Below are 14,619 nucleotides of genomic sequence, written 5' to 3'. Positions count from 1 at the left end.
CCTGCTCGGGCATACGTTCACGTGGAAACACCATTCCAGCTTTAAAATGTAGGCACAAGTCCTGAGTATTTAAGTTGTATTTGAACTTTTTTCCTATGTTGTGTAGTTTTTGAACTGTGATCCTTGAATGAAGGTGAGTGATTTTGGGAAAATTCAGGGTTTTCAATGATTGTGTATGGCGGAATGTTCGTGCAGCAGAGTGGAGAGGGCCAACTGACAGAGTGAGAGAGACTCAAAAATTTGCTCCGAAATTTTCTCTTTCCGTGACGATCCTGACCACAAATTAGGCTCAAAAACAGTGATATTTTCCAGAGTTGTAGCCACACTTGTCTTCTTTCTCCCAATGTGTCTACTTTATCGGTAGGATTTACGGTTTTTGAATTATCGACCGCTAACCGACAAGAGTAGCTCTGAAATGCTCCATTTACTCCAATGTAAATCGGGAGAAGGATTTCCAAAACTGCACCCTTTTTTAACTCGCTGCCATTTCCACATTTCTGAAGCTAGGACCACAAAACTTAATGAGTGTGTTCTTTAAGGCCTTTCTGGCTTGATCGTGAAAAAAAATTGTCGATATCATGTATGATTTTGACCAAATAGCACTAGTTTGACGTCCTAGATGTGAGGCAGAAATTGCTCTCAAATCAGCTCCCTCACAGTCCGTTGCTATGGCCCTTGCCAACGGTCACCTAGCAACCAAAAACAGCTGGGCCAAGAGAGGGAGTGACAGACAGACAGACACTAGACACACATCAGACAGACAGACAGGAGACACACATCAGACAGACAGACAGAGAGAAATGTACACACACACAGCCATGCTTAAACGTGCACTCACATGCACACAGACGCACACACACAGTATATTTCCCGACATTTAAACTATATTAAACGATCATTTTTTCACTCATTCAATGTGCGGCTTGATCGGAGTCTGTATGCTATTATTCAGTTTTCTAGAATATTAATGTTTCACGTCATAAGACACGAACAGCTGCAAGATACTTCCCATAAGGAATGAATGGGATGAGGTCAAAAAACTCGCAAATCTGCAATGTTTTTCAAACATCTCCTGCTCTGGCATACATTCAGCTAGAAACACCATTCCAGCTTTAAAATGTAGGCACAGGTCTTGAGTATTTTTGTTGTATTTGAACTTTTTTCCTATGATGTGTAGTTTTTGAACTGTGATCCTTGAACGATGGTGAGTGATTTTGGAGAAATTCAGGGTTTTCAATGATTGTGTATTGGGAAATTTTCGTGCAGCAGAGTGGAGAGGGCCAACTGACTCCCTCACAGTCCATTGCTACGGCCCCTGCCAACTGTCACCTAGCAACCGAAATCAGCTGGGCAAAGAGAGAGAGTGACAGACAGACAGGAGACACACATTAGACAGACAGACAGAGAGACATGTACACACACACACACACACACACACACACGCACACACAGCCATGCTTAAGCGTGCACTCACATGCACACAAACGCACACACACAGTATATTTCCCAACATTTAAACTACATTAAACGATTATTTTTTCACTCATTCAATTTGCGGCTTGATCGGACTCTGTATGCTATAATTCAGTTTTCTAGAATAGTTTAGGTTTGGGATTTATCTGCCTCTAACCGACAAGAGTAGCTCTAAACTGCTCCATTCACTCCAACGTAAATCGGGAAGAGGATTTGCAAAAATGCTGCCTTTTTTAACTCGCTCCTATACACAAATCCGGGGCAACATCTATGGGCGCCGCCATCTTGCCTGCCGCCATTACTGCGTGGCTGCGGACTGTGAATTGCCGGTGCCCTCTAATGGATTTTCAATGGAAGCATCCTGCTCGTGAAAACGTCAGGTGACTTTAAACGCCGGATTCAGGTGTATATTTTGATTTAAAAAAAATGTCGGGTCTAATTATTATTATTTTTTTTTTATTAAAGAAGGAGACGTGACCACTGACACTGCATGTTATTTCTTCTTCGCCTTTTTCACGTGCTGTGCTGCTTTCTGTCAGTCAGTATCACATTGATGATCACCATGGCTCCGGTGCAACAACAAATAAAAAGTACAACTTCAAATTCAAACTTTCTGTTGTAAAATATGCAGAGGAAAACTCGGGAGAAGCAGCCGTGAGACGTTTCTCTGTCGACCCCAAGAGAGGGAGAGAAACTGAGCTTCAGCGTCTGTCCGAGGTGGACAGCAACAGGGCCAGGCTGCCTGTTGGAGGGAGGAAGAAGGCTAGAGAGGAGCCTGAGATAAACATGCGGGGATGAGTTATCAGCAAACGGGCACGCCACGAGAGAGTGTCCCGCAAAATGATCAGGGCGATGGAGAAACAAATGTCCGCCACTGTGAGTGACAGCAGAGATGAGGAGTTTGCAGAGAGTGCTGGTCAGCTGAATCTTTTCCTCTGCCGCAACAACTTCACTTGCAGAAGACAACTATTGCCCAGCAGGATGCCAGAGATTTCACCGAGAAGCTGGGTAAGTTTGTGACATTTTCATCCCGGATTTTTGAGAGGGAGGAATTAATCGCCTGTCCCAAATTGCCGCCTGGTCTCACAACATGTTCTTCCTGGCATTATTGAACAGCATACGTTTAAAAAAAAAAAAAAAAGAAATAGAAGAGCATTTTCGCATCTACAGCTAACGTCTTCAGCAACCGCTACGGGACCAACACGCTACTTCCTTAGCAGCAAAGCACCGCAGTAATGGCGGCGCTGCTTTACTTCCGTTTTTCGCCGGATTAATGTATTACCGCATTTCTGAAACTAGGACCACAAAACTTGATGTGTGTGTTCCTTAAGGCCTTTCCCGCTTGATGTCGAGGAAACTTTGCTGATGCCATGTTTGCTTTTTCGTCACGGGGCAAAGCACACAGCCCACTCTCGCGATTTCCCGGCGGGGAATTGTCTAGTTAAGAGTTTAATATTCACTCCTCAGTTGTACAGATCAAAGGGCTCTGTATGCAGACATGTTGCTCCACGAGAAACATTTTTAAGTACACAGTAGTGCGCAGGTTCTAGAGATTTTTTCTTTAACATCTTATGGCAGTAAATTAATTAAAGATCGCCTTAAAGATCGCCATTTGAAAAAAAAGATCATGATCCTCCCTTTGATCGCCAACAGACGATCCGATCGAAAATCACTCCATCCCTATCATGATCAGACCAGGTAAGCGGAATATAATGTGCATTATGAATATTTTGACACAGATTCCTCGAGACAAAGATAAAAATCCAGCCTCGAGAAGGACTTATGTCTCCCTGAGTAAAATGAAAAGTCTTTTAAAGAGGGGTTAAACATACGCCAAATGTCGACCATACCTGTACCGGTTGCCCACTTACGAAGCACCTCAGAGGCTGGTCCCTACTCTCGATCCTGCCTGTTCTGTCCATGCTGCTGTCCCATACCGCACTGAAATCTGCCCCTAGAACTAAATGAAATCCTGTGAGATCAAGCAAAGATTTAGTTAATAGTTCATAAAAAGCAGCATCGAACGCATCAGGGGCGTAAGCAGAAATAAGTGCAATGTTTATCCCATCCATGCAGATCTTGGCAATTGCCATCTGACCTGCATTATCCTCCCAAGAGTCAATCACGTCAAACTTTAGTTTGCGCTTACGCAGTACCATTACCCCCTTAGATTTAGTAACTGCAGATGAGGTTGCAATAGGATGATAAAGCTTATTGGCTAATCGACCCGCATCTTTGCACAGTAAGTGTGATTCCTGAATCCCCCCCCGGTATTGACTGAAGTGAGATTGAGAGCTGTCACATGCTAAGAAAAATAGTAAAATAAAAAATGGAATTGCCCCAATAGCAGTAAGAGAGAAGTCTGGGTCCATAAAAGAAAAGAAAACCACCCCCAGGGTTCTCCCCAGAAATTTGTAGTGTTGCAGCGCACCGTCTGTGGGGGGGGGAACGCTCGTCAACGTCAGTCCGGGCGGGGGGAGGAGACAGACACGGACAGACGGTCATCAACTCCGTCAGCCGGGGGACGGACGCGCATCGCCGTCAGCCCTGAGCTCCAAGCCGTCAACCGGGGGACGGACGCTCGTCTCTGTCACGCGCGGAGTATAACGCCGCTGACCTATCGGTATAGCACCGCAGCGCCGCTGTTCCACCGTCTGGGGAGAACCCTGCTTAGGCGGGAGGCAAAAACGCTTGGGCGCCGCGCCTAAGCCGTATAATGGCAGGGAAAACCCTGACCCCAAAACAAAAAAGGACAAAAAAAACATCAAAAGCACCAAAAAGAACAAAGGAAGGTGAGGGAGCAAAATACTGTCAAACCTTCGTAATAATCCACAACTGGATAACTAACTCAAGGAACTGACAGTTTCCGGCCACCCAAGTGTGGCAGCGACACCACCAATGATTGAATAACTACACAGTAGCAGTGTGAATATTTTGCTCAGCTTTAAAACTTCTGCCTTATAACAGTCTGGAACACCTTCAGCAGACCAAGGCACCTCTGGAAGCACCCCCCCACCCCACACACACAAATCCCCAGCAACCTAGGCATTAAATGCTCGCTTGATAGTAACACACATATTGTCTACAAAATATGATAAGGCGTGAACAGACAACAAACATGACAATAGCAATCAAAGGGATACAGTGATAGACCTTATATTAAAAGGTAGGCTACAGGTAGCAAGGCATGAGATAGTCCACAGACCGGGCAAAGAAAATGAAAAGGCCATCTCCACCCTCCAATGTTATAAGCCCGGAGTGTTCATCTAAATGTCTGTCAGAGAGGGAGATGTAGAGTGAAACGTAAGTCACAATGTCTTACCCAGGTCACTCTGCAGGGTGCAAAAATTAGAGGGGTGGAGGGCACATCACAATGTAAGGTTAAGGTCAGTTAAATGTTTTTGATGCATTTCAAAGCCTTCTTAGGATCTTCAAAGCAATGCTTTACTTCGTTTTGCGTTTTGAATGAATGCACAGCAGGATAGCCGATGCCAAACGGGATTTTGGCCGAGTGAAGCAGATGTTTACACTCCAGAAGGGAGTGCCGACGCTCCTGTGTGGTCTTGGAGAAATCTTGATAGAAGCTAATCTTATGGTTCTGCTAGCGGACATCCCCAATCCCTCTGGCGAGTTGTCTCACCCGCTCCTTCTGCTGGAACCTCAGAAAACGCACAATGAAAGGCCTTGGTGGGGCTCCGGCGTAGCTGGTAATAGTGACTGGTGAGCACGCTCTAAATCCAGGCCCCCCTCGAAGTCAGCCCTGAGGATTTTGGGGAGGGTAGCCCTCAGGAATGATATGGCATCTTTATCTTCAACACGTTCTGGGAAACCATAGATGCGTAGATTTACTCGCCTCTCCAGGTCCTCGTATTCAGTTAGTTTGGCATTCAGTTTTTCAACCTCAGAGGCCAAGGTTGGGGGGGGAGTCGCAGCACTGCCTCTCCGCTTCCTCTGAAAAATCTCCGGTTTTCTAGTATCCCTATGGGATGGGTTAGAATATGAATCAGGCCTCAGTGGCATCTCTGGAAGTGCTATATTTCAGCCATGAAAATGTGCAGAAAAACTCCTAGCTTTGCAATGTAAATGTATTGGGCTAAGTTGTGGGTCCATCGCTGGGCTAAGGCTGGAATAAATTAAGGCCTTCGGTAAAATTCAGTTCATATTATTGAACATTTAAAACATTTCAATAGCTTTCCTTTTTGCATTTCAAAGGTTTGGGTTAGGGTGCCTATCTGGTTTAGTATTTTAAACCAAATAGTCTTTAGTTTGATTTTGTGACAAAAGCCCGTTTTTACCATTTCTTGCACCAGACACAAGGCAAACATGATGGCAATGTTCGCGAAAAAGCGTGGCGGACATTATTTACCCTAAGTCCGGTTTTGGACGGGCCTGTACATCCTGTCTGTCGACTTGGGAGGTGGGCCGTGTGGGTGGGCTAGCAGCTAGCTACACACGAACTTCCACAGATTCTGATTTCACTTTGTTGTCCGGGCGTCTCCGGATCTCCTCAGACCCCAACAGACTTGGTCCAGACTCATTTAGTCTCATTAATGCATAACAGTCAGTTTAGATGCACTGAACAGAACAGGACTGTACCGCTGGCAAAATCCCGGTCTAGCTTGCGCCGCTGCAGGTATAAATCCGCTCGTTTCTTAAGGTGGGGGGTGGCGGTGGGCTCTGCAGTAATTGGCTCTGGTGCGCACGTGGCTACGGTATGCAGTGATTGGCTCTGGTGCACACGTGACTATGGTGGCTATGGTTAGCAATGCTAGCGGAATTCGTAAAGCATTTCTGAAATAATTTATTCACGGTATCTCAGGTCAGTCTGATCCCGATCCGTAGAGATATTTGAGGCGCACGCGCACACGCACGCACAGGCACACACACACACACACACACACACACACACACACTCTCTTTGCTTTTATAGAGAGACACAGCAGCCTGTCAAAAGGAAAGGGCTCTGGTTTTGTGGAGACTGGGGATGTGAGCACAAATGCTAGATCAGCTAAGATCCTGTAGGTAATGGAATTGTTGCAGCAGGACCTTGCGTTGTGTGTTCAATATTTGTTTTTGATGGGGGAAATGGTTATGTCTGGCAACAGAGAAGGGGTATGTAGGATTTTTAACGACATAAATGTGTTTTTTGTAATTCCCATCATTGCCTAACCTTGTCCTCTGCACAGCATCAAAGGCGTTCAACAGTCATTTTTCAATGCCAAAAGCAATTATTTCATTGTTATGTGTAGGAAGAGCACACACTACTTCTCCGGGGCCGGTCCAGGGAGGCAATTTTGAAAAATAACCCTTTAAATGGTGACTACTGGTGAGATTTTTGGAAAAAAAAAATCATTTTCAGAATCAGAATCTAAGACATGAGACAAAATAGTGTAGAAGCTGACATTACTGCTTGAAAATATGTTAACCTCTTGAGCATTAGATAACTTTTTTACCATTATTTTATTTATTATTATATATTTTTTATGGAAACGGAATCTGTTTCAGAAGTCAGTGGGCCACATGACAAAATAAAATACAATAACAATAGGTGTGTCTCATTCGTCCAGTTTACTAATACAATTTGCTGCTGGATTGGGGTCACTGGGACATTACATGGAAGATATCGAAAAAAACTGCAATTATTTTGTATTAATATATTTATGCGTAATAAGAAATTTAATGACAGTCCCTAAATCAGTTTCCACCGATTCAGCGCAAGGCTCTGTGAGCTAACCGTCCTCCTGCTGCTAACACTGGGTGAACCTCAGTAAAGTCACGGCTGGACCCGAGTGAATGTCCGCTGAATAGCCATCCTGAAACTAACTTCATCCCGGTTCGATGAGTCGCCTGTTGCAGGCTTTGAATAGGATGACGAGGATTTCAGGCATAAACCTTGCACTCACCACAGACAGTTGAAATTAATTAAATAAAAATACAGTAACTAATAGGTATCTGATATTGCACTTTACATACTGAATACACTGATTTGTTTACTTCTGAGATTATTTTTTGTTTTATTATACCAGTTTTTAGAGCAATTTTACTTTATTTTGATTTATTATTTATAATACGATATTGTTCGATTAATTACCTTGATGGGTGTAAGAGTATTTACCTGATTATTTTGGTATTATTTACGGACATTTATGGTTGAAGGTCTCCCCCTGCTGTCCTTTAATATGTAATGAATATGTGGTAGCCAGGGGGGAGTGACAAATCCTCTAAATGTTTTGCTTAACTGGAGACAGGTGTTGAATTCAGGTGAGAAGGGGAGATCAGTATTGTCTTTTGACTGCACACACCTATGGAAGATTTTTATTATTCTGTGAGGAGAAAGTCTATGTTAATGACACTGAATGTGGTGCATTACAAAAATACTTCATTGAAGTTCATTGAAACTTTGCCAAGAAGACACTACACCAGTAGACAAGGCCACAAGGCACTTTTGGCACTTCTCACATTTGACAGTGTTGTCTTTTTAGAAGTTTATTTATTTAACATTATACAATCCATGCTCATTAATGTAAGGGCAATAAAACCTTTTTGAGTAAAATGCTAATACACTTGTTCAAAATAGCATTAATGTGTAAACATATAGAAAGTGATATTTTAAACTGCTCTGTTACAGTCTCTCATTCACCGGCACCGTTTTACACATGCACAGCATGAACATTAATGTTCTTCTTCCTCCTCCTCCACGTACAGAAAGAACAACATATTGAAGAACAGCACCATCAATAGACTGAACATGTACCTTTCTGCTTCTCCCAGGCATCCCATTTAGCTTTCCCAGTGAAATCAAACATCCCTGGACGACCTTCAGGCAGAAGAATGACAAAGTCAGATTAAAGTAAATTAAACAAGGTGGCTAAAAAAAAAAACATATACTGATGGTGTTAATGTACTTGAGTTCAAAACACCTCCTGTTTAGAGTTTAGGAGCAGGAGCCAAGTGGCTGGCCTGCTACTTTCCACAGTTAAAAAGGTATCAAATGAATGACTGTCAGCAAGTGATGCAGAATATAAATGCTTATTTTATCATTGCTCTATACTGTCTGGGAAGACAAACTGCTGACCAAGAGATCTGATATCGGAACTTTAAAAAATGAAAGGCCGTTGTGGTTTAGTAACTACTTCTTTAGACTTTTGTCAATCTATAACAACTGGACATAACAGCATCAACACTGTAGAGTGCTGGAGTGTTTATGGCAGACTCTTCTGTCGCACCTGTGTTGACATCACCCACAGTGGCTTGCTTGAACAGGGAGTAGACCTGCAGCATCTCTTCATCCGTCGGCTTCGCCTTCAGCTGCTTCACCTCAGCGGCTGCTGTATCAAATTTAGCCTTCAGAGGAGAAGATAACTTCAGAACAATGTCAATGTAACTCTCCATTAATTCCTGTGGACTAAGGCAGGTTGAGGGTCAAGCTCGCCTATAAAGCAGGTAAAGTCCCTGTGAAGTTTTGCAATCTGGCAAAAATAACACACCTGTTTCAATCGGCAGGTGAGTTGAGCCTAAGATGGCAGCCGCAGCAATTTAATCCTTGAGGGAAACTTTGATCATCAAGCTACAGTATTTCTACTATAGTGCAGTAAGCAGCCTGTTGATCAAAGTTTCCCTCAAGGATTACATTGCTGACCCCATTCACTTTTTAGTGATTTCATGTGTTTTATTGAAGGGAAAAAAAAAATAAGTACACGTTTGAAATAAATATTTCAGTTGCATTCAAACCCCACTCACTATGCAACTCTGTACAAACTTGGCCATGCATATGCACATAACTGTGGTAAGGAGAAACTGTGCCACTGATGGCAGAATAAAGAAACAGGAGAAACTGTGTGAAACTGATGTGTAAAATAAATAGTAATATTACCTCTCATATATGAACAGTCTGTTAACAAGAAATGGATACAAAAAATATATATATATATTTCTACAATGAATAAACAAACATACTCCTTGGTGTGTACACGGGAAACATGATTTAGGACAATAGTAAGACAACAGTAGAGCAAATTACATTTAAACTGATATAAATACAGTTTAATATATTAATATCCTATACCATATAGCTCATTTCGTTTCATCTTGGTTTTCAATGCAATGCACCACTCCACTCAGGAGGGATTCCCCGATTATCCCCGCCAGTTTTTTATCCAGCGGGATGAGCTCCGATTGGCCCGTTCGCCCGCCCGTGGCACAGACTGTGTGACGCCAGGTGCTTTTTTGCATCCACTTTTATGTCTAATCACATTTTTTTTCACTTTGGCCACACTCCGACCTTCTGAGGCAACATCATTTACAAATGTCTGCCACATGCTGCCACTCTAGAGCCTTTTTGGCATTGGTGACACGCAGTGGCGGTTCTAGACCAGTTTTAATAGGGGGGCCAGGTTGGGGCCGGCTTTTTTGTTAGAGGGCACATACAACCCGGAAAAAAGGATAAATCCCTCATTCAGGCAAAGCAGTGTTTACAATTTCAGCGATATTGATTGGGTAGTAAACTGCTGTCACACTTTATTTCTGCCTTTCCCTTCAGAACAAAATTATTGCAAGAAATCTGTCATTGTATTATTAATGCAGACTCCCTGTCAGGGGGGCCACAGGGGGGTCCAGACTCAGAGTTACGAGGGCACTGGCCCCTTTTGCCCCCCCCCCCCCAGAACCGCCCCTGGTGACACGACCCAACACTGTGTCCACCAAATAATACAGCCTTCCTCTTCTTCACCTCCCCGACAAGAACTTCCACCTCACACCGAGTGAAATTGCGCTTCTTAGTCTTTCTCTCTGCTTTCGGCATGCTTTCAGTCACGAATCAATATTAATTAGGGGCTTTTCTCCGAATATTCACAGGCAAATATGGGTGTGGTCTGACCCGCACATAGGCGCACCACATTTAGAGTGGATTGTGATTTATAAAGGGAAATCGGCGTAGGACGTGCATGCGCACAGTTTTATAAATCAGGATATTTTTGTGCGTAAGCATTTTCTGTGTTTCGTGTGTATGCCACCTTTTGACGTCAATCCTACGCACAGTTTTATAAATGAGGCCCCAGGTCAGATCCTATAAAGTAAAATTATCTATCATTGGGATATTCCACTGGCACTTAAGGCTGCGCAGATTTGCATTTCCATCACTGGTTTGACCTCACCGAGTTGAGTTACTACTACGGAGTAGGGCAAAGGTGAACCAGCCTCCGCCTCCAACCAGGTTTGACCCCAGTCTCTCCCTCAACTCATGTCTGAATAAATGCATGGACAAACTACAAGAAAAAGGCCAATCTGGATGAAAACAAACAGTGCAACAGGAGGGTGCAACTAAATGTAACATCTGAGAATTTGCCAGAATGTTGTCGAGATCATGGATATGTCCCTACAGGATTGCTGTTGGTCAAATTTCAGTAAGAAGTCTGTCCTACTCTGGCCAGACATGAGTTTTTCCTTACATAATAGTCAATCCTTCAACTTGCGGCGAGGCATGCAGAGCCATGTATCAGTAGCCATGTGTATTTTTTTAAGTCGAATACTTGGATTTTAAATGACCAATCTTACTCATCTCGAGCTCTTCAGTGCCGCCCGTTCACAGTCCACCAGATTATACCAACCCTCAAGTCAGACAGACAGCTGTCAGATATTACAAACCAGATGGAAAACATTTAACATTTCACATAAACTTGAGTATTTCGTGGACAGAAAAGGGGTAACGGTCCCACCACCACACCCCAATAATAAGCCTTTATCGAACATTTTGTTAGCGAGCAGCCAACAACAGCCCCCCTGCGACTTCTGTCAGTGTCGTTTAAAAGAGCTCTTTGGTTCAGGCAGGCTTCCATGTGCTCACTTGAGGAAGCAGGACCAGAGGCTCGCTTTAAGTTTGGTTAGCTGACTAAACCTGTAACGTTAGCAGAGCAAACGGTATCCTTTAGTGTTCATCTCAAGGGCTAAACTCAGCTTTATAATACCTTAAAGTTGCAAAAAAAATCTATACACACCTGAAGATCAGCCATATTTAGTTACGATTCCGACAAGGCAAGCTGGCAGCTCCACAAACAGACGACTTAGTGGATGGTTAAGGAATACTGTCTGCTGCCACCGTCCCTCCCATCATGGACCGCTGCCGCACTTCTTCTTTAGTGCTTCCGGCAGTCTACACCCAACCAAGGCGTATTGCTGCCCTCCACAGGTCATTAACTGAAATGTTTTAATTAATTAATTAATTAATCAATCAAATAAAATAGAGGCAGCAACATTTCATCTGGCAATACAGTCCACAACAGGCTCGATGTCTTTAAAGCTTTTTTGTTTTTAGGTACTTTACATACAGAATCAAAAAATAATGAGTTCAACCTTAGACAAAGTTTCATTTAGAATAAATTGAAGAAATCTGGCTTTATGACTATGAAATTTACCCAGCAGACACAACAATTTTATCACATCAATAATTTCCTTATTATTAGATTCAACACTCAAAAATAAGAACACACCTTCTGTGATTGTGACTAGGATCTTATAAGACTCCCAAATTAATAAAGATATTTGTGTCCAATAGTTCGTAGAATGGAGGCATCCATAAAATAAATGAGAAAAAGACTCAACCTCTTCTTTTCAGAGGGAACATAAAGGAGACACATCGGGTCTAAACATGTTAATGAATTCATTACAGGGATAGTATCTATGTAAGAGTTTAATATGATGGTTTAATATAATCTGTTAAATTCGGTCCAGACATTCCTGCTGATGTTAGGAAACATCTTTCTCCAACAATGAAAGGAGCTGGGATATTGACTATGAATAGAAGTAAAAACACTCCTGATATGAGCATTATTACAAGAACGTTCCTTGAAAGCCCTTTCACCAAGCCACAGTGCAGGAATCCTAACTAAGAAAGGATTGGAAATGACGCCTTAATTAGATGTAGATTGTAATTTAGTAGGTGTACTTGAAAGTATTCTGGAATGCAAAGACCGAGAGATGTCTAATGCTCTTTGTTGGGTGAATTCTTCATAGGTAGCTAGATCCCCAGCATCATTTAGAAGCTCATAAATAAAAACAATTCCTCGGTCATACCAATCCTTAAAAATAGGGTCTTATTTTTGTATACAACATGTTGATTATTCCATAAGACACGTGTGTGGGGAGAAGTTGTGTTCAAAAGCGATTTACCATGAGTCCAGGGCTTGTTTATGGAAGTTGGCAAGTTTAACAGGCAGCTTGCTTGAAATAAAATTGCAAGAAAGCAAAAACTTTAAACTACCACATTTGGCAAACAGATAATTGGGGATAAAAAACCAAAGGGTATTATTATGTACCAAACATTGTTTTAATCAATTGATTTTAAATATACTATCAATAGTTTGAAAATCCAAGACATTAAGACCACCTTCTGAGTATTATCTGATAAGTGTTTTCCTCTTCACATACTCAGTCTTGTTTCTCCAAACAAATTTAAATAAGAGTGAATCAATAGCTGCACAGGTCTTCCGATCAATATATAAAGACAAAGCTGGATACACTAATCTAGATAAACCTTCTGCCTCAGAAAGTAAGACACGACCCATAACAGTAAGGTCTCTTTGTAACCAACAGTTAAAAATCGATTTAGATTTTTCAACTTTTGGCAAAACGTTTTGAGAGATCCTTTCATCTGTACATCTGTTTATTATAATTCTGCAATATTTTACCACTGTTTTTTTTTTTTTACCTTTATGCTATCTATTGAAAGAATGTCAGAATCATGTACAGTCATTATCTCACACTTAGTCTTATTAATAGTAAGGCCAGAAGCAACTGAAAACATTTCTAAGGCATCTATAACAATAGGGACTTGAAGTTCATTTTGAAGAAACAGACAGGTATCATCAGCCAACTGACCGATGGTGAGAACATTGTCACCTATCTTAATACCTTCTACATTCACACAATTAACAATAAATAAATTAAGAAGTTCAGCAGCTCTCAAAAATAAGAAAGGTGAAATCGGAAACCCTTGTCTTATCCCATGTTTTACATCAAAACAAGGAGAAGTACCGTGTGCTAAAGATACACAGCTATCATTTTAGTGTGGAGTGTTCTTATAATATAAATATTATAAAAGATTGTAAAGGAGTGTGAAATTAGAGTTCCTCTATTAAATCCATAAATATTTACCAAAATAAATATATTATCCCCAGATTAAATTACTGCCAAAGCCCATCTACCCACATCAGAAGCCTCTGTATTTAGGATCTCGCCATTAAATTTAGGATTGAATAAAATTAATACACCTCCTGAGAAATTAGTACCGTGAGAAAATATAGCTTTTCCTCCCCACTGGTTGCACCAGAATGCTTCATCTTGTGAAGAAGAATGAGTCTCCTGTAAAAAATAGACATCCTTATTTTGGTAACTACAAAATAAAAATAAAGCTTTTCTTTTAGTTAGATCTCGTACTCCCCGTACATTAAGTAAAAAACATGAAAAATGAATATCAAACATACGTATACACACACAACACAATACACTGATAAACTATGTTACTTAAACAGTAGTTTCTAATAAAGGTTGAGAAATGTGCAAAACCTGAATTCACAAACCAAAAACTATACTCAAAGTAAACAATTTTAGAAACTGACCCATGTAAACTGTATTACCTTCGTGTTGTGAACAAATATAAAAGTATAAATCTCTAGAAACATCTTTGGTCCGAAAAATATAAATGCAAGTGCTCTCAAAAGCATATGAACAAGTAAAAGGAGTGAACGCTATCCTTTAACAAGTAAAAAAAACATCTTGTATATTCAGAAAAGGGGGCAAGAATATCAAGAGAACATAAGATTCATAAAGTATGCAGCTGATTATAAAACCTACATTTTTCATAATCAAACCCCTACTCATACAAATACCTCATGTCAAGTCCTCCACAGAGATCTTTTTACCACCAATAATAGCAAAAGGACAGCTGAAGCCTGCTCTCTTGTTCTGCTTCCTCGCCTCCTCCACCAGCGGCCACAGCTTCACTCTCGCCTCCCTGACTTGATGAGTCAAGTCCTCTGATATCTTCACGTTCTTCTGCTTAAGGACCTCAGAATTTGTTGCGTCCGCCCAGACTTGATCTCGGTGAGCTCGGTACAAAAAGTGAACTATGACGCGGCGGATGCTATCCCTCCC

At 41.7% G+C, this 14,619-nt stretch overlaps 1 protein-coding gene across 2 annotated transcripts in view; it reads right to left on the bottom strand.

The window, feature by feature from the left end:
- Window positions 1-11,622, bottom strand: part of LOC115588698 (acyl-CoA-binding protein-like) — a 17,384-nt gene extending 5,762 nt beyond the window's left edge. Inside the window, exons 1-4 of one of the 2 annotated variants that reach the window (XM_030429454.1) lie at window positions 11,466-11,622; window positions 8,700-8,817; window positions 8,228-8,290; window positions 3,270-3,445 (exon numbers count right to left, since the gene is read on the bottom strand). In XM_030429454.1, coding sequence (XP_030285314.1) covers window positions 3,285-3,445; window positions 8,228-8,290; window positions 8,700-8,817; window positions 11,466-11,480 — 357 coding nt within the window. In that variant the 5' untranslated portion in view covers window positions 11,481-11,622 and the 3' untranslated portion in view covers window positions 3,270-3,284. Of the gene's footprint in view, window positions 1-3,269; window positions 3,446-8,227; window positions 8,291-8,699; window positions 8,818-11,465 lie in introns of those variants that run through there. The other variant, XM_030429455.1, reaches the window with a different exon arrangement.
- Window positions 11,623-14,619: the final 2,997 nt, after the last annotated feature.

This window comes from Sparus aurata, chromosome 9, assembly GCF_900880675.1.
Source record: "Sparus aurata chromosome 9, fSpaAur1.1, whole genome shotgun sequence".
NCBI lineage: Eukaryota > Metazoa > Chordata > Actinopteri > Spariformes > Sparidae > Sparus > Sparus aurata.
This window is presented reverse-complemented; position numbering and strand designations above follow the sequence as displayed.